The sequence below is a fragment of the Cibotium barometz genome, chromosome 5 (assembly GCF_041138505.1).
Source record: "Cibotium barometz isolate CiBa-2024 chromosome 5, ASM4113850v1, whole genome shotgun sequence".
NCBI classification, from domain to species: Eukaryota; Viridiplantae; Streptophyta; class Polypodiopsida; order Cyatheales; family Cibotiaceae; genus Cibotium; species Cibotium barometz.
Window position 1 is genome coordinate 26,103,896 of NC_141050.1, and position 24,657 is coordinate 26,128,552.

The 24,657-nt window shown below is 44.0% G+C and overlaps 2 protein-coding genes across 4 annotated transcripts in view; both read right to left on the minus strand.

Moving 5' to 3' along the window:
• The window catches only part of LOC147638292 (non-functional NADPH-dependent codeinone reductase 2-like), a 96,435-nt gene that overhangs the window by 19,780 nt on the left and 51,998 nt on the right, over positions 1-24,657 (minus strand). For 2 of the 3 annotated variants that reach the window (XM_086798201.1, XM_086798199.1), the window contains exon 3: positions 24,309-24,553. In XM_086798201.1, the coding sequence (XP_086654327.1) occupies positions 24,309-24,553 (245 nt within the window). Of the gene's footprint in view, positions 1-914; positions 941-1,177; positions 1,501-24,308; positions 24,554-24,657 lie in introns of those variants that run through there. The other variant, XM_086798202.1, reaches the window with a different exon arrangement.
• LOC147638293 (uncharacterized) lies at positions 18,670-22,727 on the minus strand (the record flags this gene model as incomplete). Its single annotated transcript, XM_086796536.1, has 1 exon — positions 18,670-22,727. A coding segment is annotated over exon 1 (3,993 nt), but the record flags the coding sequence as incomplete, so codon positions are not given.

Here is a 24,657-nt window from a genome sequence, read left to right on the forward strand (position 1 = left end):
ACAGTACATGTATGGCAGATACAACCTAACATGGTGTGTTTTTCTTACAGTACATGTATGGCAAATGCAGCCTGAAATGGTGTGATTTTTCTCAAGACTAGCAACCCTGGCGCTCACTTCGTACTTATGTTTTGGGAAGTTTCCAGAAGGATTCAGGAGCCTTGAACATTCAGAAAAGCGGCAACTTTGCCAAGTATTCTATGGTTACGGTGGATTTGGAATTATGGTTTTAATAGTCAGATTATGGTAGTCCATCTACAATACTTGAAGGGTATTTCTCCACTTGTACCTGGTTTATACAGTTGTGGACAACTATCTTATAAGATGGCGGGGATGTCAACATTTGGTCCCTTTCAGTCTTGACCAGTGTTTCATATACCGGTGGGAGCCAAGGTGTGAACGGGGGTTTTCTACATAAGAAAGTTGGAACATTTACTGGCAAAGTTTTGGCAAACTGCAGTAGTAGCTTGTTCTCTCTCTACGGGCCTGGAGCCGTTGCACAAATCACCGCTCGTTGGAGTTCAACCACCTGATCCCGCAAAAGCTCGATCTCTTCCTGAAACTCTGCCCAGAGGTGTGCAATCTGCTCCTCGAGGTAAGATTTCTCAAACCATTGTACCTCCTCTTGCTACACTTCAAGGTGTTCCCCCGACCCTTCCTCATGGTTGGAAACCTCATCGACAAAGTGGAGTCATGCTACAGTAGAAAGGAAGAAGGGTCTGTCGCTGCAAGATATCCATGTGACCGATTCTGAAATTCACAAAAGGGGGGGGGGGGGGGGGGGGGGGACATACGTTTTAGGCGAGAAACTGGAGAAAAGCATGCAAAACAAGGTGACCCACCTCTACGCCAGAGATGAAGAGTCGGCTGAGAAACACACAATGGGCTGCCTTCAATCGATTTTTTCTCACGGGCTGAGTACAAGGGACCTAAGGCCGGCCTTGTTATGGCACAAAAAAAAAAACACGTAAGTGCTTTTTGCCCCTAAAAACTGGGCTTCTTTTAAGTGTGCGCTAAAAGCTGCCCCCCGCCTCCCCCCCCTCCCCCCTCCCCAAATAAAAAAAGCCCTTATACTATTTTTTATAACAAAAATAGCATAACTGTTTGTTTAAAAAAACTCAACCCTATAGATAGCTTTAAAACATGTTTTTCTGCCAAAAAACAGCTCACCACCTACTTTGCTTTCTCTCTCTCTGTGTTCTGCCCTGTTGTCGGTCTGTTCTGCACCAGCCTAATAGCTGCCTGCTGGCCTGTACAGTTTGTCCAGACCTGTTGCTCACAGGCTTGTACGACCTGCTGGACAGCCTGTTCTCAGTGATGTACGGCCTGCTGTGCACCCTCTCTTGGCTATTATCCTGCGCACCTCTGTCAGCTGCTGTCCTGTGCTTCATCTGCTTGGCTATTGGCACCCAGATCAGAGTAACATCTAGCCCTAGTAGACAGCCGCTTGCTGCACTCATGGGAACCTGCACATGCTTGTTCCTTTTTTTGTATGTCTGGCTGCAAGCCCACAACCCATGTAAACAATCATATACACCATGAAACTCAGACAATTTGCAGCAATGACATAGCAAAGAGAAAACCTAGGGTTTCAGTCCAAAAACAAAGGTTTCTCGGGACAATTCCACCCGCACGCATGCATACAAATCTCCCCATTCTCCCCATTCTCCCCCTTCTCTCAGAATCCACCAGAACCTTATCCTACCAGCAAAACCTAAAAAAGCACCTACTTCTTGCAGATTCAAAACGCAGATGTGGTGACCGAGAGATACCTGGCTTAGGCGACCTTGAAAAAAACACGATAATACACAAACCTTGCTTTTTCCCGCCTCCACGATTAGGCTTGCTCTGATACCAACTGTGAGGAACTCCTACCATGGATCACCTAGTCCACAAGCAATAGGATTACCTCTAAGTTTGGCTTGATTCTTTGATTGGCAGTGACGCCCCCAAGCAAGTCCTTGGCCACCAAGAGGAGAAGAGCAATCTTCAAGAGATGTTGGAGAGTAGAGAAGCTCCAAGCTCCCAAGAGAAGAGGCAAGATAGGGGATAATAGAAATATGCTAATTTTTAAGATAATACTAGCATGGTATAGCTCAAAGATGAAAATACAAAGGAATGAGGGTCTATATGTAGGTGAGGGAGGCCACTAACCAAGTCCAACTGGGTTCTAAAGCTTTCCAGCTTCAATTTGACCCAATTTGGACAAGATTTGGACCAATTTGGCTCCCTTTTTGATCCAATTTGCTCCAGGAGAGAGGAGAGAGAAAAATATCACATTGTTTTGAATTAAAAAACCCAAGTAATGATGAAGAAACAGGCGCCTACTTGATCCCTGCCACCACAGCATGACCGAAGGATATCTTCTATTACCTGATTCACTCTTTTAGTCTGGCCATCTGTCTCGGGGTGATAGGCTGTACTAAGATCCAAGAAAGTTCCTACTGCTTCGAAGAATGCAGTCCAGAATCTCAATCTGAACTTAGGATCTCTGTCACTTACTATCCTCCTTGGGTAAGCCATGCAATTTGAAGATCTCCTTTGAGAAAAACTTTGGCAACATCCACTGCAGTGTAGGTTTCTTTCACTGGAATTAGATGGGCAACTTTGGTTAGTCTGTCAACTACCACAAAAATGGAGTTGTTACCTAATTGCACTGAAAGTAGTCCAGTGACAAAATCCATACTGATACATTCCCACTTCATCTGTGGAATGTCTAGAGGTTGTAGCTTTCCTGGCATCTTGACTCTTTGACACATTAAGTATTGCTGCACATGATCAAGTACATTCTTTTTGAGTCCTGGCCAGAAGAAGCTTTTCTTCACAGACATGTAGGTTTTTATGAACCCTGGATGTCCAGCTATCAGGCTATCATGGGCTTCTCTCAGAATTTTACCCTTTATTCTCTCATAGATCATCAAAACATGTCCATGATCATCAAAACATGTCCACGATCATCAAAAGAAGTCTAAAAAGCATGAAATACATATCATATAGGAACATGAAATCCATATCCATGATCATCAAAAGAAGTCCAAAAAGCATGAAACACATATATTTATGAAATATGGATCATGAAATGCATATCCATGATCATCAAAAGATGTCCATGATCATCAAAAGAAGTCCAAAAAGCATGAAACACATATATTTATGAAATATGGATCATGAAATGCATATCCATGATCATCAAAAGATGTCCATGATCATGGACATCTTTTGATGATCATGGATATGCATTTCATGATCCATATTTCATAAATATATGTGTTTCATGCTTTTTGGACTTCTTTTGATGATCATGGATATGGATTTCATGTTCCTATATGATATGTATTTCATGCTTTTTAGACTTCTTTTGATGATCGTGGACATGTTTTGATGATCATGGATATGTATCTCATGTTCTTATGTGATATGCTTTTGATGATCCAGATTACTTTGTACATGTATTAAATCATCTTGGGGAGAGAGAGAGAGAGAGAGAATGTAAAAGTTGAGCAAGTTATATGTAAGAATTCATAGGATGTGTCTAGGTCCTCTTGTGTCCAATCTCTACATGTGCACATGCGCGTACACACACAGACACAGACACACATGCACACATACACACATGTGCACACACACACACATCGAGTGAGAGAGAGAGAGAGAGAGAGAGAGTGTGTGTGTGTGTAAGTGTTGGTATGAATGTGAAGATAATTAGTATTGCCTCGATGAAAGAGAGAGAGAGGGAGAGAGAGAGACAAACATGTTAACATGTTCATGAATATATCCTACATGCATGCATTGTGTCATGACTCGTGTGTGTGTGTATGTGTGTGTGTGAGAGAGAGAGAGAGAGAGAGAGAGAGGGAGGGAGGGAGGGGAAAGAGAGGAAGATGAGGTCCCCGTCGGAGACGGGTTAGCCCACTTTTCCATTAAAAAGGGAAAGGAGTTAAATTCGTGGCTTGAGACTAAAAAGGGAAGGGAGTTAAATTCGTGGCTTCAGACTAAAGACTTTCTACAGAGGGTTAACGTGTGAAAAGGCGCAAAGGCTATGTCTTCTGTCTTGTCTCGCACGAAGAGGGTTAACGTGTGAAAAGGCGCAAAGGTTGTGCCTTCTGTCTTGTCTCGCACGAAGAAGACTCAGAAGCAGACGACGACGCAGAAGACGCAACAGCAGCCCCCAAGATGTCAGCCTGTTGTCCATCGTCCCTTAAGTCCATCCTCCCCAGAACGGAAGCGGCAGCGTAGATCCCAGGGAGTTAAGTTTTCTGTCCCCCAAAATCATCGGCATTGCAGACGCAATTGCAGCAGCGGAAAGCGATCCTCAAAGCGTCACGCTCATGCCGGTGGAAAACACAAACCTCATCACCATAGAGGATGCACGCAGACGAGCAGCAGCCGGAGGGGACATCCTCGTGTCCCCTCAGGGCCTGCAAACCAACGCAGAATTCTCTAAAATGCGACAGGTATGTCTCTTACACGTTCAGGCTTCCTCCATTTGAGACGTAGTATGAAGCTTTATAGCATAACCTGTGCCGAATCATTTATCCAATTTGTTTGTGGGTAGAAGCATGTTAACGTGCTACGCTTTTTATGCTAGTTCACATGTGTGAACAAGCATTCCTAGTTAGCATAAGTTTAGGCATGTAAGTCACTATATTAGTAATCATATTTAAAACTTCTGGCTGATACAAAAAGCTCAAATGAGCACTTCAAAAAAAAAAGAATAATCAATGAAAGTTGTGGTAGAGCTAGTCTTTGAAGCTAGTTAGCACGGGCGTTACAGCGGAGTGGTGGGGTGATGAAGTGCAAAGGCCAGAGCACCACGGAGCCCGCAAGCAAGGCGGCGCATTCGCGTTCTCCTATACACAGAAAACGCAGAGCCCCTTCTGCTTCTCCATCTCCTTGCAAAAGCGCAAAGCGATCTCAAGGTTCCCCAATGTCCCTCTCGGGTACTCTCTCTCTCTCTCTCTCTCTCTCTCTCTCTCTCGTGCGGGTTCTGTGTGTTTTCTCTTCTACTTTCGGCTTCAGTACCACAAGAAGCTCCATGCAATACAGTTGAGCACATTTCCCTTTACAGTTGAGCACATTTCCCTTTGATGTGTGCAGGCCGATGGAAAGCTCCAAAGGTCGTGATCCCCATGCAGAAAAAATTCTGTACAACTTTGGTAGAGTGCAATGCTGCTTATGGCCTTTCCATGGAGGGTTTAGATCCCAAAATGGTTAGGTGGGAGCAGGTCACTGATGCTGAATGGTTCAGTGTGTTCAAACAAACAAAGGATCCCAGCCAGTACCGCATCAAATGCAGCACCATCCACACCGAAATGTATGAGTCGATGATGAAACTGCACTACAAAGTATACCTGAAGGCCCCAACCAACATGGAAATTTCCTCTGCGTTTGCAAAGGGTTTCGTGAAAGAATTCAGTCCTGCCGTGATTGCAAGCGGGACAGCCATTAGGTTCAATTGGGCCGAGTTTGCAGTGCAGTACTTGCAAGATATTCGAGAGAAGGGCTATTATGAGGGCCATGTTAAACAAGTGGAGACTACGCAATCTTCAGCTTCCAGCTTCAAAAATTGAGGATGAGTCTGCTGACATCTGCGAGGAAAACATGGTATTGGCAGGAAAGAGTACTGCCAAATCTACCAAGGCCACACTTCAGCCTCATCAAGATAGTCGACAGGAGATGGAAGCTTCTTCATTTTGTGGGTTGGAGGAATGGCAGTGCATAAAGGCAACTGTCCTTCAAATGAAAACACAGCTACATTATGAGAAACAGAATCTAAACAATGTGCAAGAGGGCCTGGAACTTGCTAGGGCTTTGAATGCAAAAAATGCGAAGGTCACTCCTATTGTCACGGCCATGAGACAGAGGTTGCACGCAGCTGAGATGGAGTTGCAGGCTCTATTGCAAAGCAATGATGTGGATGCCCGGCGAAAGATGGAGCTTGAAGTCAGAATAGAGACAACCAAAGACACCATAGAGGCTATGGGGTTTCCTCTTCGTGAAGATGACCCCATAGATAGTGACATAGACATAACCTGTAAACTGGTAAGTGTCCGTAAGTTTCATCTCTGCACTTTGTGTTTGGTACATGTGCTCAGGTAACTCATGTACTTACCATGCTCTTTTTGTCTTGGTTTTGTAGGTTGAGATGGAAATTGCAAAATCCAAGGTGCAGAACTCTGAAAGCCAACTTGAACTTCTGATGCACATGCAGTCCAAGCTACAGGGCTCGTTTCTCCAAACTGCCCTAACTAATCTAGCCCTTGCTAGTTTTATGAAGGATAGAGAGGTGCAAGACAGCATCGGAACAAACCTGTGTACTGGCTGTGGTCTGCCCCTTGAGGTCCAACCATTCCTTGCAATGGTCAAGCTCCCTTGTGAGCATAATTATCACCTTCTGTGCTTTGCTGCTACATGCTCCCTTGGGACCGTATGTCTAATTAGCATATCCAATATGCTAGTCAGCATATTGGGTATGCTTATGAGCATACCGGAGTTAGCATATTGAATGCTAATTAGCATATCCAGTATGCTAGTTAGCATACTGGATTGCTATCTGAAAAGCTAATTAGCATACAGGATATGCTAATTAGCATATCCTGTATGCTAACTAGCATACTGGTTATGCTAATTAGCATACTAAATATGCTAGTTAGCATACTTGATATGCTATTAAGCATGTTGGATATGCTAATTACCAATTTTTATATGCTAGTAAGCATTTTGGAGCATATTGGATTAGCTTAGAGGTTATAAGGTCTACTAGTTAGCATACTAGGTATGCTAGTTAGCATACCGGATATGCTAGCTGGAATGATAGTTAGCATACAGGATATACTAATTAGCATATCCAGTATGCTGGTTAGTATACTGGATATGCTAATTAGCATATCCTGTATGCTAATTAGCATACTGGATATGCTAATTAGCATACTTGATATGCTATTAAGCATGTTGGATATGCTAATTAGCATATACTGTGCTCTAGTAAGCACATAGAAGCTTTTGGGTACACTTGAATTGCTTAGAGATTATAAGGTTTACTAGTTAGCATACCTGGTATGCTTGTTAGCATACTTGATATTCAGTTGGCATATACTGTATGCTAGTTGGCATATACTGTATGCTAGTTAGCATACGCTATATGCTAGTAAGCACACAATATAAATTAGGTAGTTAGTATACAGTTAATATATACTGTGCGAGTTAGCATACAGTATATGCTATGCTAGTTAGCCTATACTATATACTAGTTAGCATACTTTATATGCTAGTTAGGATACACTGTATGCTAGTTAGCATACGCTTTATGCTAGCTAGCACACACTTTGTAGAAGCTTGTTAGTACACAGTTAGCATATACTGTGGTAGTAGTAAGCAAACACAAGATACAAAATAGAATAAAAGACCATGACGCTCATGTCAAAAACTGAATGGCATGCTGTTATAGATTGCTTCATAATCTTCGGGGGTGATTGTGTACATTTGCCTTCTCTTTTGCATGTGTTTCATGGGTATCTTGATACAACGTACAAGATTTGAAAGTATGTGAACAACAGGTTGATTGTAGTCTAGTTTGAAGGTGTATGCATCCACTTGCTTGTAATACAGTCCTTGCACGACATAAGAACCTTTGTCAATTACATTGTTCCACTTATCAATGTAACCCTGTTTTGCCTTTTCTTTTCTCATCATTGGTTGTAGCATCCGGATTCACTGCAAAAGTGTCACCAACACACAAAGTACTACTTAATGCATCATGGTGGCCTTCATACACGAATTTTCCATATCCAATGATCTGTCCTTCAAGGGCATCATCAGTCGGAGTGTCTTCTTCATCCTCAACTTCATCAGACAATGGCATCAGAATGTGATAATCCCAAGGCTGCACATGAGATTTGTTAGTGCAGCGATTCCAACTATGGTTCATGCATGCATCACAAAAGCATGCCAATGGTCTTGTGGCAATGGCAGTTGCATCCTGCCGGTTGTGACCGCGAAAAGCATGCAAGGTGCGAGACTTCTCAACCGTGGCACAATTCCATTTAACCTCCCTGTTTACATCACCTACTTTGATCTCCCAAAACACACGGGCACATTCCCTTTCTTTTAGAGGATTTGATGCAGCTGCTCTCTTTGATAGGTTGGCTTGGCAATAGGCAACCACATCTGCAGCACACTTTAAAGTGGCCCCATTAGGCTTCAGCTGTTCATGTGTCAACGATCTTTTAACAACTGTGCCTGCACCGTCATGCTCTCCCTTGCCATGTCCTGATCCAAAGAAGAACCAGCTCATCTCCATTCCTGTCAGTCCAGCATACCTTGCAACAAAATAGAAAGGCCTAGCAGCCTTAAATTGTGAGGCAGCACCATCTGACCAGACCCAGTGACGTTTTGGAGTGACACCTTCTCTCTGTAACCAGCCACAATGCAGCATAAAACAATGTTGGACAAACAATGTGTCATGCACTTAGACCCAGTGACGTTTTGGAGTGACACCTTCTCTCTGTAACCAGCCACAATGCAGCATAAAACAATGTTGGACAAACAATGTGTCATGCACTTTGTCATCTGATATGAAGAAGTGGATTTTCTTGACTACTTTCCCTTCCCTGCGGTAGTATGTTATGTGCACAAAAATGATCTCATTTTGCTCCTTGAATGCATAGTTTTCTGCAAAGTCTACAACCAACACAACCACATCGTCAGGAAATCTAAGAATACAATCCTTGAACTGTTGTGCTTGCCATCGAGCGATATAGTTATGTTTGATAAAAACCTTCAGCTTAGTCTGTAAGAGTTGAAGAAACTCCCAGCACTGCATTTCTTTAGTCACAAGATCTTTTCTCTTTTTTTTGTCTCCGTGCTTATCTGTTGCCTCCACATATGCAAACAATTTTACAAAGATATTCTTACCTGGGCTTTGTGTCTCTAAGTAGCATGTTTCTAGCTTTTTCACACCACATTTCTTACATTTGCCCATCAAACACTCACTATTGTGGTAACCAGCATCTATCTGCTTCGGGCAGAGAACTCATAGATGTGTGTCACCTTTGAAAGTTTGACATAAAGCCATGCAACCCCTGCTAGTTTCATCACCTCTGACGCAAACGCTGCATGTACATCTGCATTGGGCTCCATGCAGCCCGAATGACTGAGACCGCATATGGTTAAGTGTGTCCTTTAAAAAGGACATCTACACATGCTATTCGCAGCAGCATGTGTATCTATCTCTCAGCCGCCGTACAAAAGATGGCTTCATTATCTCAAACATTCTCATACCTATTTTGCAATCTGAATGCTTTTCTTTGAATCTGTAGAAGAGCTCAACCTGCAATTATGAGAGTTAGAAGGCCGTTATTATGCTAGTTATGCTAATTAGTATACACGCCATGCACGGAAGCATACTCTATGTAACCAGCACTTACAGTATGCTAACTAGCACTTACAGTATGCTTCCATGCATGTGCAGTATGTTAACTAGCACTCACAGTATGCTAACTAGCACTTGCAGAATGCTAACTAGCACTGACAGTATGCTAACTAACACATTCAATAGGCTAATTGGTACATTCAGTATGCTAAGTAGCACATTCAGTTAGCTAATTGGTACATTCAGTGTGCTAACTAGCACAAACAGTGCTAAACTAGCACAAATAGTATGCTAACAAGCACATTCATTATGCTAACTAGCACATTCAGTATGCTAAGTAGCACTTACAGTATGCTAACCACACTTAAAGTATGCTAATTAGCACTCACAGTATGCTAATAAGCACATACAGAGTGCTAACTATCACGAATCATATGCTAACTAGCACTTACAGTATGCTAAGATGCACCTACATTATGCTAACTAGCACCTTGAGTATGCTAACTAGCACTTAGAATATGCTAACTAGCACTTACAGTATCCTAATCAGCACCTACCATATGCGAACTAGCACTCACAGCATGCTTACTAGCATTTACATGCTAACTAGCATGTAGAGTGTGCTAATCAGCACATAGAGTATGCTAACTAGCATTTACAGTGTGCCTCCAGGTATGGCTTGTATACTAACTAGCATGTAGAGTGTGCTAATTAGCACATAGAGTATGCTAACTAGCATACACAGTCTGCTAACTAGCATTTACAGTGTGCCTCCAGGTATGGCTTGTATACTAATTAGCATTACTAATATGATAAATAACGCACTCTGTAAGGTGATCAACATATTGAAGATTTGAACTAGCATATACAGTATAGCATGTTCTAGCATGTAGAGTGTGCTAATTAGCACATAGAGTATGCTAACTAGCATACACAGTCTGCTAACTAGCATTTACAATGTGTCTCCAGGTATGGCTTGTATACTAATTAGCATTACTAATATGATAAATAATACACTCTGTAAGGTGATCAACATATTGAAGATTTGAACTAGCATATATAGTATAGCATGTTCTAGCTAGAATAAACCATAAACAACCACAGTGTAAATAACAACCAGTATGCTAACTGTAAAGTTTCACATGCTTTTTAGTGTACTCGAATAATGGTGCTTTGGTTAGATCAATTACCTGAGGTTCATCAAGGAGGTGTACAGGGTGCTTTATGTAATTTTTTCTCCCCATCCTCTTTCGACAAACATCTTTTTTGTTAGGGGATACACGTGTCTCATTCCTCCAAAATGTGTAAACCAGCTTTTTCATATCATCTGTGATTGTGCTACGACGGGCATGTTTTTGACATGCAGCCAATGAAAACATTCCACCGTCAACATTCGATGTCACCCGCAATTTAGCCTTGTACAAGGATCGACGCGGAACTTTAAGGAGTCTCGAGACTTTTGACATTTGCATGTTCTCCTTTGAATTCAACATCATGGACAATGCTGTATGCTTCAAATACAACTCCTCATTCCAGCTTGGCTGCTTTACAAGCGCCAAGGTGTTACGAACATTGCACATGATTGCACTTTGAATAGTAGACTCCTCTGGACACACTGCTTGCACGACAGGATGATGAGATACTAGATTCCAAATTTCTTGCTTGTCTTCTGTACTAATTCCTTGAGTCCTCCTCTTGAACAGTGCCACAATCTCAGACGAGATTTTCTTCTTCTTTTCCTCCTCAAAGGCAAGCTCTTGAACCTGAACCTGCTTAAGTTTTTTCTTCTCTCGTTGTTTCCTCTTTTCTTTGTCTCTCATAATCCCTAATGGCAGTACAAGTTGGGTCCTCCAAGTTCGGATTCATTGTCTGTAAAGGATCCCTTCTGCTACCTTCATCTGCTGCCCTTGAACGCGCAAGTAAACCTACCAGATTAGATTGCAAGGTATGGTCCGCCATAATTCTATGAGATGGGGAGGAAGTGGGCTACACGGAGAAAATGCGAGGCAAAGGGAGAGGGTGAGACTGTTTGAGCAGCATCACAGAGAGAAAGAAAGAAAGAAAGAAAGATTTTATTAACGTCTTCCAAAAGACCGAACTCGGCCTATGAGACAAATCGGAGTACATGTATGGGGTATCCTCTGTCATCCCAACAAAATGAAAAAGTACTGAATAAAAAAAGCTGAATCTGGGTGTGCAGGGGATGGAGCTCTATTACTAGGAGAATGCAAAGCTATATGCATGGAGTATACAATCATGATATGCAACCTAGCTAGCTCCATCCTGTACCATACTGGGGGTATAAAATGGTATACATCAGTGAAGGGGGTGTCCACAGCTCCCTGAAGAACATGCCTGGGTGTGCTCTGAAGCGAGCCAGTCGCTCCGCACCCTCTCTGTGAAACTGAGCTCTGATCTCTGTCATCTCTCTCTGGTATAGGCGTGGTGTCCGAAAGCCAGGTGTCCTCTGTCTCCTGCGGGCTCTAAGTGTCTCTGCTCTCTGGAGAGTAATTCCCTGCCGTGTAGGGGCTGGGAGGGGTATGGATCTCTGAAAAAATGTAGTAATCTGTGTCTGTCGCCCCCCCTCTGGAGCTGTCTGAGCCTGTAATAATGTCTCTCTGTGGCGCTGTATGTCTAGAATGTATCTCCCCAGTATGCGCTGGTCTGCTGCCTCAAAGATCTGGCGTAGGGAATGTGGCTCTCTGAATAAAATGGGATATCTCTCTCTGATGGCTGTATATGCTCTGCATCTGCATACATAATGCTCCTCACTCTCCACCTCCTCTCTGCACAATCTGCATACCCTCTCCTCTCGGGGGATCCGTGTTGCTCTGCCAGTCTCAATCTCCAATCGGTGTGATGAAACTCTGAGCTGACCAATAGCCACTCGGGAGCCGTGTGGTAAAAAGCCCTCCATGTATCTAGGCCTCTCTATAAATCCATCATCAGTGATACTCATGAAGTGATCTCTGTAGTATAGCATCTTCGGTGGAAGAGGCTGTGTAGGCGATATCCATGTCTCTCGTGTATAGAGCTGCCATAGATCCTGTCTCAATACTCTGTTCCTCTCACTATGAGAGAGACGGATATGTGGTGCATCCCTGTCATACTGGAATGGTGGTAGATGATCCATGTCTAGGCCATGCTGTGAGAACCAATGTGTGACCTGTGCATACCATGATCCTCTGTCTCCTGCCTCAGCCAACTGTCTAGATGCCTGAAAAGCTCTGTATGATAATCTGTCTTGTGGCATCTCTCTGAATCTGTCTAGCAGGCATATAGTCTGAAATATGGCCTCTACCATCATAGGAGGCGCAGCAAACTCTGCTCGGATAATGTCATGAGGTACTGACGGTTTGCTGCGTATCATGCGTGCCATCATGAGGGCCTGTGGTCTCTCTATCTGTGTCCACCAATGGGTAGCAAGGCCTGGCGCCCATACTGCTGCTCCATACATCAATGCCGGTGTGACTAATGTGTCAAATAGCCACCCCTTCGTCCGGGGCTCCTGAAAATGCGCCGAGAGAGAGAGAGAGAGAGAGAGAGAGAGAGAGAGAGAGAGAGCTTGGCTTACACAGATCATGGAGAACCTCGAGAGAGCGAGAGAGAGAGAGAGAGAGAGAGAGAGAGAGACAAAGAGACAGAAAGATAGAGAGAGAGAGAGAGAGAGAGAGAGAGAGCTCATCCACTACACCATGACTTCAGTAACTGAAAAGATTCTACATTTGAATTTGGCGCCGAGTAAATTTAACATTAATTATGGAAAGTTTATTTCAAAATGGACATATTCTTGGCTCTCGAATGTATGCTAACAAGCACTACTAACTAGCATTGTCCGGGACAGCATTTTTTGTGCACGTTAACATGCTTCTACCCTACTACATCCCCACTAACGTCATCAATGCCCAATAGTGGGTGTAGAACTTGGTATCAATATATGCTCCCACACACACACCCCCCACACACACACACACCCCACACACACACACATAAGTGCCAATCATCATATGACTCAATGATTGATCAGCCAATCATCATTGAGTCATTGAGAGCTTAGGAGCAGCGCTACCATTGAGTATCTCTATTCAATATTGTATATACTTCATGTAACTAATACATGGTAGATTTGGTCATCCCTCTCTACTGCGTATTGAGCATGAAGAAGAAGCAATTTGTTGTGCATGGGTTTAAGTCTCAGATTAGGCACTAATCGCAATCAATCAATCATAAACACACTTCCGCAAGCACCCATGTTACAAAGGGAGAGACTAATTTCTAGGATGCTTTTTTTTTACTCATGCTTTTCCCCAATTTATATATGATGCCTCATTTAGCCCTCCTCCACACGGCCCATCAGAGTCACATGTGTGCTCTCCTCTGCTTGCCATCCAGACTACCTGCCTAGGCCTGCTACCCGTGCTGCCCAGTCCCTTGCCTGCTGTCCGCACTGCACCCTATGCCCTGCGTGGCTGCCCAGCTGCACTCTGTGCCCACTGTTGCAACATGGCCTTTGAAGTTTGACCCATGCGTGGCCGCTTAGTGACTCGACAGGATGTCTGCACTGCACCCTATGCCCTGCACGGCTGCCCAGCTGCACCCGGTGCCCAATGTTGCAACATGGCCTTTGACCCATGCATAGCCGCCTGAGTGACTTGACAGGCTGCTCCTGCCCTTAGATGGCCCAGTCGCCTTGCATAGGCAGCCAAGGCTGGTCCTTATGGGCTGGCTCATGGCGATTCCACCAACACAAGCTTGTTGCGTCCTCTTTGCTTTCTCGGTCCACTCACTCTACCATCCTTGTCTGCCAACAAGGGAAAATTTTCAAGGGGAAAGGAGTCTACTCCAAGGATTCCCTCGCACTAAGGAACAGCCCACGCTTTCTTCTCCCTTCCTCAAAGAATCCAAGGCTTCCTAGCCATGCCCATGACCACCACATCCATGGTTCCCTTTCGTTTTAGACATAGGCTCTGATACCAATGTAAGGTCCTCCATGACCAAGACGTGGAACTATTCAACATGGAACCACGTAGGAGCGAGGCTTAAGGTTCACCTCCCAGCCATAGAATCCTATGGACTCATCCCCGAGCTGAGGCCATAGGTACATCCTTGGAGAAGCTCCCCCGCAAGAAGACCTTTCCTCCCATATCACCAAGCCACGCCCTTTGAGCATCCCCAACGGACCATGCTCAACGATGTCAGAGTAGACAATCATAATTACTTATGAGCATAGGCTTCACTTATATAGGCCACTGCAATTTATAATTAGCCCTAGTGCTTTTACAAGCTTTTAACCCTATAATTACTTATAACTCTGCCTCCACTTATAAGCCTCTTCCCAAGCCCACTAGGCACCCCATGTCTGGCCTCCAACTTGGCACCTATCCTGGACATAACAAGTATTTAAGTATGCCTATGGTTTAAAAAGTTGATAAATTATGTGCCTTAATTTCAAGTGTTTAATTGCATTAATAGTCGTGTGCGAACCCCCAGATTTGTTACCAATAGACACTAAAAGCACAGGACGCCAAGGTTTAGGTAGTGTAGGTAGTCAGTGCAGGTCTAGCCTTAGTCTTACTCATATAGGCTTGGAGTTGGTAATAAAATCAATACCTAATAAAAACCCTCTTAAGTCGCTTTACACTGCGTCCACTTATTATAACCTCACCTCATTGATAAAGCCAGCCTAGTTATGTCCTTAGGTACATGATAGCTGGATCGGTCCAGACTCCACACTTCTTGACTCTTGCTGGAAGATGTTCCACAGCATGGTGACATGGAAGATTTGACAGGCTTACTGCCACGAGGCCACTGAGGGGGAGAAAACCCCTACCACGGAGCTAGTCTTCACCTTATGGACTGACCTCATCCATAGGAGGTGCAGATGGGAGCACCTCCACACAGCTCCAAAGCCATGCAAGACCGTGAACAGCTTTTTCACGCATCTTCTTTCTTGTTTAGAGGCAGAGGATGGGATCTTACTGCACTACATGCCACCAATGTGGCTTCCCCCCACCCCCCCCCCCCAACCCCCCCTTTTTTTCTCTCTAGATGTCCACCTCACTATAGACTATAGAATTATTCTCTGTATTTCAGATGTACTTCCTTTTTGCAACTGAACGGACCTTGCCTCAGGGGAGGAAAAGTGTTTTCCCTTACTTGAAATTCAATCAAGAGGAAAGGCATTTGACAATGAAGATAATCCAGACTGCCAAATTAAACAATAATTAAGTCACCTTTAAATACAAGCTTTAGGCTTGAAATATAATCAAGAGGAAAGCCATTTGAGTATGAAAAAAGGCAGACTGCCAATTAAGCAATGATTAAGTCACCCTTAAATCCAACATTTAGGCTCAATTAAGCAATGATTAAGTCATTCTTAAATCCAACATTTAGGCTCAATATTATAACAAAATCAAGAGAGGACCTGAAACCGGCCTGTACAACTGACTGGGCGGTAGATCTTCTTCAATACACACGGCTTTCACCAGTTTATGTCGTCACTTAATACCTTAGCTTAAACACAGAGCAAAAACAACAAAATCCTGTGAACTAGAATGTCCCCAGGAGCTGACACCGACACCAGATAGGCCCCAAAGCTTGGCGCCCCTTTCGGTATTTATTTATTCTTTAGAAAAAGAGATTTTTACAAGGTATTGAGTTTGCTGAATTTTCTGCACATTCCTGAAAATTTCGCCAGCATAACTGTCCCAAAACTGACCCAAAATATGTCAGAATCATTCCAAACCACTTCTGACCTCTTCAGTACGTCGAAACCCTCTCAACAGAGCATAAAAACCAGTAATTCAGCTTGCTGTAATTTCTGCACAGCACTGAAATTTACTCTGTTTTGCACACATATGGCCCTCTGTTCACTCTGGAATCCATCTGGCTTGACCTTATTGCAATCCGGTACCTTCTCGGGCTCCGAAACAGCCCAAAAACAGTCATAAACAGCAACAATAAATTGCTGAATTTGACACCTGCTTTGTGGGGTTATGACCCCCACAGGTACCTGCTATGGTACGGTGGTTAACCGCGCCTATTCCTATCAAAGGAGGCTCTTGCCTCAGCCAGGAAGCATGAATTCCTCACAGCTGTACATACACATAAGAAAGCCTCTTGCAGGCATAATCATTCTGAGAGAGTAGAGGAGTGGTTTACAGCCACGTATGGCTCACTGCATCAAGGCAAAGGGAGTAGGCAGCTCTCAATAGCCCTTAACCTGCTTCAATCCACCTGCAAACTCACCAAATGAGCTCCCACAGAGAGAAAACGAGTGCTCAGCCTCCCACGAGTGGAAAGTTTTTGTAAAATGTGACAAATGGCACATTAATAAGCAATTTCCTGCTTTGGACTTCCAGCCTAAAAATATCCTGGCCAGCTCATCAGCTCACTGCAGGTCTTTGGGGACTATTGTTCCCCATTTAATTGCCCTCCTTTTGACGCGAACACATTTCAATTCCGACATAGGCCAAAAATAGCAGGTTCCCCTAAAATTTAGGAGATGTCAGAATCGCGTCCCTCTGATCTTCTGGATGCTCTTCTATCTCTAGAGCACTGACAAATTCCAAGTGCACTGCCCTCTAGCAGAGATATTTATCTGTCTTCTTCTTCTTTCGACCCACCCTTCTCTTAGCCTTAATCTAATGTCAATATTCAGTGCCTGTAAACCTTAGGCCATCCAAACTTAGACTCTCTCACTGAACTTTAATGCTGTCCACTCCGACTGAGCAATGCAGACATTTTGGATTCCAAAAGGGGTTTCTAAACAGGAAACCAATCCGATAAAGAAAGCAAAAACAAAGTTAGTCATTGCCACAGGCTCGTGACATACCCCCCTCTTGAAATCGCAAATGTCCTCATTTGCATGCGTCGTATACATGTTTCCAGTTAACGAGATGAACCAACATCAAGTTAAGACATGTATACTACAAGCATGGTCATTGCTCTGTCGATGAACCCAACACTAACAGTGACATTCAGTCACACTGCAATATAGTTCACGTAGAGTCTAAATTCAGAAATACATGTTGACAAAACCAAAACCATAGTACTGAAACATATGCCAAAATTGGTGACTACATGTATCTATTAACTGAATAATCCACAAGACAAAAGATAGACTAGCTGTACATGATCGATGGAGCAATTGTATTATAACAATCTATACAGCTCCTCAATCAATGGGTCAAGGTAGGCTGCAGACTAAATGCCTCAAGGTAAAGTCCCAATACATTAGGTGACTCAGCGAGTTCACCCTCTTCCATCCACTTAGCATCCAAAGGTGGATAGTTTCTGAACTTCACCAAATAGCGTCTAGCAGCCTTGCCTTTTACTTTCCGTTCCTTATGTGCCAAGATCTGTTCTGGAACAAGAATTTCATCAAGTTCTTCAACTTCAGGTTGATCTTGAGGTGGCATATCCACTGGCACATCACCCACAAAGGGTCTAAGAAGACTCACATGGAACGCATTGTGAATCTTCCACTGCTCAGGCAATTTCAGCCGATAGCATACATCGCTGATCTTCTCTGTTACTTGAAAAGGCCCATAATACCGCATACTCAGCTTAGTAAACAGGCTTTCCTTGCCCTTACGTTTCTTAAGCCGTGCCTTTTCAAAGCGTAACAAGACCCAATCATGCTCTTTAAACATGAGCTCTCGGCGATGCATATCTGCTGCTCTTTTCTGCTTAGCCTGAGTCTTCTCAAGGGCATGCTTAATCTTCTTGTATGTCTCATCCATATTCTGCACAAACTGATCTGCCTCAAAAATCTTATCTTTTGTATGCAAAATGGGGGGCACTTTCTTGCCACCTTCTACAATCTCAAAAGGTGCTTTGCCAGTTGAAGAGTGCACTGTATTATTATATGCATACTCAACCAATGGCAAATACTGCTCCCACTTTGCTTTCTGCTCTGATACATAACACTTTAGCAGATCAAGGACAGTAGAATTTGCCTCTTCAGACTGCCCATCAGTTTGCGGATGAAACGAAGAAGAAAACTTCAACGTGCTGCCCATGTTCTCAAATATGCCTCTCCAGAAAAGACTAGTCATTCGTGGATCACGGTCACTAATCACAGACTGTGGCATCCCATGGTACTTGAAAATGTTGCACATAAACAATCGTGCCATCTGCTCTGGCTTAATCTTCTTTCGAACAGGAATGAAATGAGCCTGCTTACTGAACCTACATATAATGGTCCATATTCCATCATTCCCTGTCTGTGTCCTAGGAAGATCAAACACAAAGTCCATTGCTATGCTTTCCCATGGCTTCTCTGGAATAGGCAATGGCTGTAACAGCCCTGGTGCTTTTTGCCTGTCAAACTTGACTTTCTGGCAAATCACACACTGCCGTACATAATCTTCAACATCTCTTCTCAAAGTAGGCCAGTAAAAGAAAGTCTCAACCGCCTTAACTGTAGCATCTATACCACGATGTCCAGCATACGGAGGAGAATGACTCTCTGTCATCACTTTCACTCTCAGTGGCCTAGTGACACACAGTCTCCCATGCATCAACATATAACCCTCTTTGAGAAGATAGTGGTCATGAGGTTGTCCATTCACAATGTGATCATAGACTCGGGCAAAATCCTCATCAACAGCATACTGCTCCTTCATGTCATCTAACTCATGATGATAAGGAATAGACACTGCTGAAATCTGTGGCTTCCTTGATAAAGCATCTGCCACAACATTCTTCTTGCCTTCCACATGCACAATCTGAAAGTGGAACATAGACAAAAAGTTTGCCCATCTCATATGCTTCTCCGACAATTTTGTCTGAGTCAGAAAATAGCGTAAAGTCTGATGATCTGTCTGAACAATAAAATCAGCACCTAAAAGGTAGTGTTTCCAACTTTCTAGAGCATGAACTACAGCCAGCAGTTCTTTCTCATAGACCTGCATAGTCTTCTCTGGCCCTTGTAATATTCTGCTCTCATATGCCACTACCCTTCCTTCTTGCATTAAGACAGCACCAACACTGCTGCCACATGCATCACACTGGACAACAAATGACTTCCTGAGGTCTGGCAATATAATCACTGGACTAGAAGTCATCTTTTCTTTCAGTAGCTCAAAAGCTGAAATCTCTTTCTGTGTCCATCTGAAAGAGACGTCTTTCTTTTGCAGAGCATGCAACGGTGAAGCAATCTCAGCAAAATTTCTGATAAATCTCCTGTAGTAAGAGCATAAACCAAGAAAACTTCTGACATCATGCACAGTCTTCAAGGCTGGCCATGTCTTGATTGCCTCAACCTTAGCAGGATCCATTCTGACCCCATCCTTAGACACAATGTGCCCCAAGAACTGAATCTGTTCCAAGAAGAACTTACTCTTCTTGCCATTCACAAGCAGTCTATGACTACGTAATTCATTGAACACCTCTGACAAGTGGTCTCTATGCTCCTCTTCCGACTTTGAAAAGACAATCATGTCATCAAAGAAGGTGCCAACAAACTGTCTAAACGGTCGGAATATCCGATCCATCATCCGATTAAATGTGGCAGGAGCATTCGTCAGACCAAATGGCATCACAAGGAATTCATACAGGCCAAAGGTCGTCCTGAACGCAGTCTTATGCACATCTTCAGTTCTAATCCTGATCTGATGGTAGCCACTTTTCAGATCTATCCTGCTAAACATAGACGCGCCTTCCAAGCGGTCTAAGATGTCATCAATCCTTGGAATAGGGAACCTGTTCTTTATGGTGGCCTTATTCAAAGCGCGGTAATCTATACACATGCGCCATGAGCCATCCTTCTTCTGCACTAAGAGCACAGGAGAGCAAAAGGGAGATGAACTTGGCTGTATCAACCCTTTTTCCAGCAGCTCATTCACCTGGCTCATAATCTCTTTCTGCTGCGCTGCACTAACCCTGTACGGAGGTCGATTCGGTGGACTACTGCCTGGAATCAGATCTATACCATGATCCTCTGACCTCTCTGGTGGTAACTCAGACGGTAATGAGTCAGAAAAGACATCACTAAATTGTGACAAAAATTCAGATCTGTCTTTCTCAAGTACTGACAAATTTGACTCACTTGCTTCATTCAAATCACGTGCAAATATCAAATACGCAGAAAGATGATTCTTTATTACCGAGGTAATAGCAGAAGCTGAAATTATAGGTACAGACTCTCCTTTGAGCTTAACATCTAGCACATGAGTCTTCCCTCTACTTTCCAAGGTCACAGTCTTCTTGAAGGAATCCAAGATGCCATGCACTCTGTACAACCACGGCATACCAAGCAATACATCGCATCCCTCAAGCGGCATGATATAAAAGTCTTCTGCATCCACATAAGACTGTATATGCAGACGTAACTTTCCAAGGATGGGTGTCACAGACTCTGAATGGCCAGGACATGCCAAACCTGCCTCAGCTGTGTATCCCATCTCATCAGCTCTGATGCCCAACTGTGCAGCCAACTGTGGGGAAATGAAGTTTGCCTTTGCCCCAGGGTCAAAGAAAATGAGAACATGCTGATCTCTGACCTTTCCCCAGGCTCTACACAACTCACTGGCATCTGTCTGAGGTCTATCCCCTAGCATATCTGGCACTAAACCTGCCGAAGGGGTGACCTTCTTTCCTTTCTTGTCTTCTTTCTCTTCTGAGTCAGCTGGCCTTTTCTTGTCAGGACAAAACCTTGATATGTGACCAGCTTTCTCACAGATAAAGCATTTACCCTCAGTCCTTAAAGCCTGTGTTTCCTCTTCAGTTCTCTGCTTAAACTGAGGCTTGCTGCTCTTCGACTGACGCCAAAAAGCCTTGGCTAATTTCTTCTTTGCTGATCCAGCTTTACCTGTCTTCTGAGGGCCCTGCTCATCAACCTTTTCAACCTGTTTGGCTGCTGAAATTCTGGCTGATTTGCCCTCTTTGCTGCTGCCCCCAAAACCACTAGTCTGACCCAGCAACAGTGCATTCCCTGTGTTTGCATTCTCAATCAGCTGAGTCAATGTGGTAACCTTGGTCTTTGTGCAATAATTGCGCAATTCTTTTGGCAGGCCACAACAGTACTTCTCTATCTGCTCAGTTAACGGCACAATTCTATAAGAAGTGACTGGCAACAAAGCTTTCCAGAACTTCTTATTATAATCCTCGAGATCCTTACACTTTGAGGCATCCAAACTGTGCCAGGCTGACATCACATCAACCTCAAACTCATTGGTTAACCAAGCTGCAGCAAACACTTGCTTAAAGCCAACCCAAGTGGACGGTGCCTGACCTTGCATCAACAAAGTGGTCCACCATTGGCTAGCATTGCCTTTCAGAAAAGTGGCAGCCTTTCTCACTTTAGAAACTTCTGTGAAGTTCCCTCCAGCAAAGGCAGCATCAAACTGCTGTATGAAGGAAAGTGCTTTAGTCCTGTCTTCAAAGCCTCTAAAAGTGTCAAACTGTACAGCTGCTCCACCTTCTTTGTATGGCTTCGGTTTATCAACAGTAGGTGCTGGCATCATTAGGACACTATCCGATGGCATCATCATCCCTCTGTCACCCACAAACGGGTTTGACTGTACAAGAGGTGGTGGCTGATTCTGAAAAGCAGCCATGCCAAAAGTGCCCTGTGGCATTCCAAAACTGCTCTGAACACCCTGAAAACCTGGCTGCATGCCAATATTGCCATACATGGGGTTTGGCATAAAACTCTGTGAACCCCCAAACACAGTTCTCTGCTGGTAATCCACTGTTCCTGGCGCATAACCAGCCATGCTCTGAAACACAGAACCGCCTCCAAAATAGCCTGGATGCAAGGTAGGTGGTGGAAATACCTGCGGCGGTGCCTGGAACTGACTTCCCTGTCCAAACTGGCCAACTAATGGCTGCTGTAAGGTGGCGGGCTGCTCAACAAAAGCCGGCACAACTGGCGTTTCAGCCACCTGTTCGTGAACAGAAGGAAGTACTGGCGCTCTTTCCACTGACCCCACAAGCTGCCTTGCCCTTTCTCGTGAGTCGGCAGGATGTACACTGAGTGTCTGAACCTCAACAGGTTCTTGCACTAACTCTGTAGCCCCAATGGGCTGAGTAGATTGAGGAGGTTGCAGAAACTCCAAGAAACGTGGATTCTGCATGACCTGGGAAAACATACCCACTGCTGCTAGCAACTGAGCTCTGAAAGCAGCATCCTCATCTGCTCTGGCTCCCTGTGGTATAGGCATGACAGGAGGTGGCACTGCATGAGACGGCCTAGACGGCTCTCCAGCCTCTGAAACCACTAGAACCTCTCTTCTTTCCTGGGAGGAAGAGAACTCCTCTCTAGCTTCTTCACGTCGGTCAGCCATCAGTGCTCTGTGCTTCTACCCAGCAGGCCCAGGCTCACTTCAATAAAACAAAGTGATGTTTATCCCGGCAATGGAACCATGAAACCGGCCTGTACAACTGACTGGGCGGTAGATCTTCTTCAATACACACGGCTTTCACCAGTTTATGTCGTCACTTAATACCTTAGCTTAAACACAGAGCAAAAACAACAAAATCCTGTGAACTAGAATGTCCCCAGGAGCTGACACCGACACCAGATAGGCCCCAAAGCTTGGCGCCCCTTTCGGTATTTATTTATTCTTTAGAAAAAGAGATTTTTACAAGGTATTGAGTTTGCTGAATTTTCTGCACATTCCTGAAAATTTCGCCAGCATAACTGTCCCAAAACTGACCCAAAATATGTCAGAATCATTCCAAACCACTTCTGACCTCTTCAGTACGTCGAAACCCTCTCAACAGAGCATAAAAACCAGTAATTCAGCTTGCTGTAATTTCTGCACAGCACTGAAATTTACTCTGTTTTGCACACATATGGCCCTCTGTTCACTCTGGAATCCATCTGGCTTGACCTTATTGCAATCCGGTACCTTCTCGGGCTCCGAAACAGCCCAAAAACAGTCATAAACAGCAACAATAAATTGCTGAATTTGACACCTGCTTTGTGGGGTTATGACCCCCACAGGTACCTGCTATGGTACGGTGGTTAACCGCGCCTATTCCTATCAAAGGAGGCTCTTGCCTCAGCCAGGAAGCATGAATTCCTCACAGCTGTACATACACATAAGAAAGCCTCTTGCAGGCATAATCATTCTGAGAGAGTAGAGGAGTGGTTTACAGCCACGTATGGCTCACTGCATCAAGGCAAAGGGAGTAGGCAGCTCTCAATAGCCCTTAACCTGCTTCAATCCACCTGCAAACTCACCAAATGAGCTCCCACAGAGAGAAAACGAGTGCTCAGCCTCCCACGAGTGGAAAGTTTTTGTAAAATGTGACAAATGGCACATTAATAAGCAATTTCCTGCTTTGGACTTCCAGCCTAAAAATATCCTGGCCAGCTCATCAGCTCACTGCAGGTCTTTGGGGACTATTGTTCCCCATTTAATTGCCCTCCTTTTGACGCGAACACATTTCAATTCCGACATAGGCCAAAAATAGCAGGTTCCCCTAAAATTTAGGAGATGTCAGAATCGCGTCCCTCTGATCTTCTGGATGCTCTTCTATCTCTAGAGCACTGACAAATTCCAAGTGCACTGCCCTCTAGCAGAGATATTTATCTGTCTTCTTCTTCTTTCGACCCACCCTTCTCTTAGCCTTAATCTAATGTCAATATTCAGTGCCTGTAAACCTTAGGCCATCCAAACTTAGACTCTCTCACTGAACTTTAATGCTGTCCACTCCGACTGAGCAATGCAGACATTTTGGATTCCAAAAGGGGTTTCTAAACAGGAAACCAATCCGATAAAGAAAGCAAAAACAAAGTTAGTCATTGCCACAGGCTCGTGACAGGACCCATGCTTTAAACAGTAAACTGCAACTTTAACGCTGCAAACATTTTGATTGGCTTACTCTATATGCTAATTTAAGCTATATTGATTACAACCTATCAAGTTAAACACAAATTATTTGATAAAAATAAAGAACTTAATTGCGGGTTGGAAAACTTCACCTACCTGATTTACTGCCGGCGGGATCTCTGCAAACTCGAGCAAGTCCACAATTTTCTTTGACGAGAAATTGCTGACACCAATGGCCCTTGTGAGGCGTTTTTTGGCACAGTCTTCCATGGCTCTCCATGTGCCTTTGACATCCAAAGGCAAAAGGTCATCGGCCTTTGGTTCTGAAACCGTACCTTCCTTGAACCTGATCGGCGCGTGGATGAGGTAAAGGTCCAAATAATCCAGCTGCAACTCACTGCAGAATTGTTGCTTTTTTTAGGTCGTATATAGAGAAAATAGTAAAAAAGGATACGGATCAGTTAAAACACACACCACAATTAAAAAGGTAATTAGCTAAAT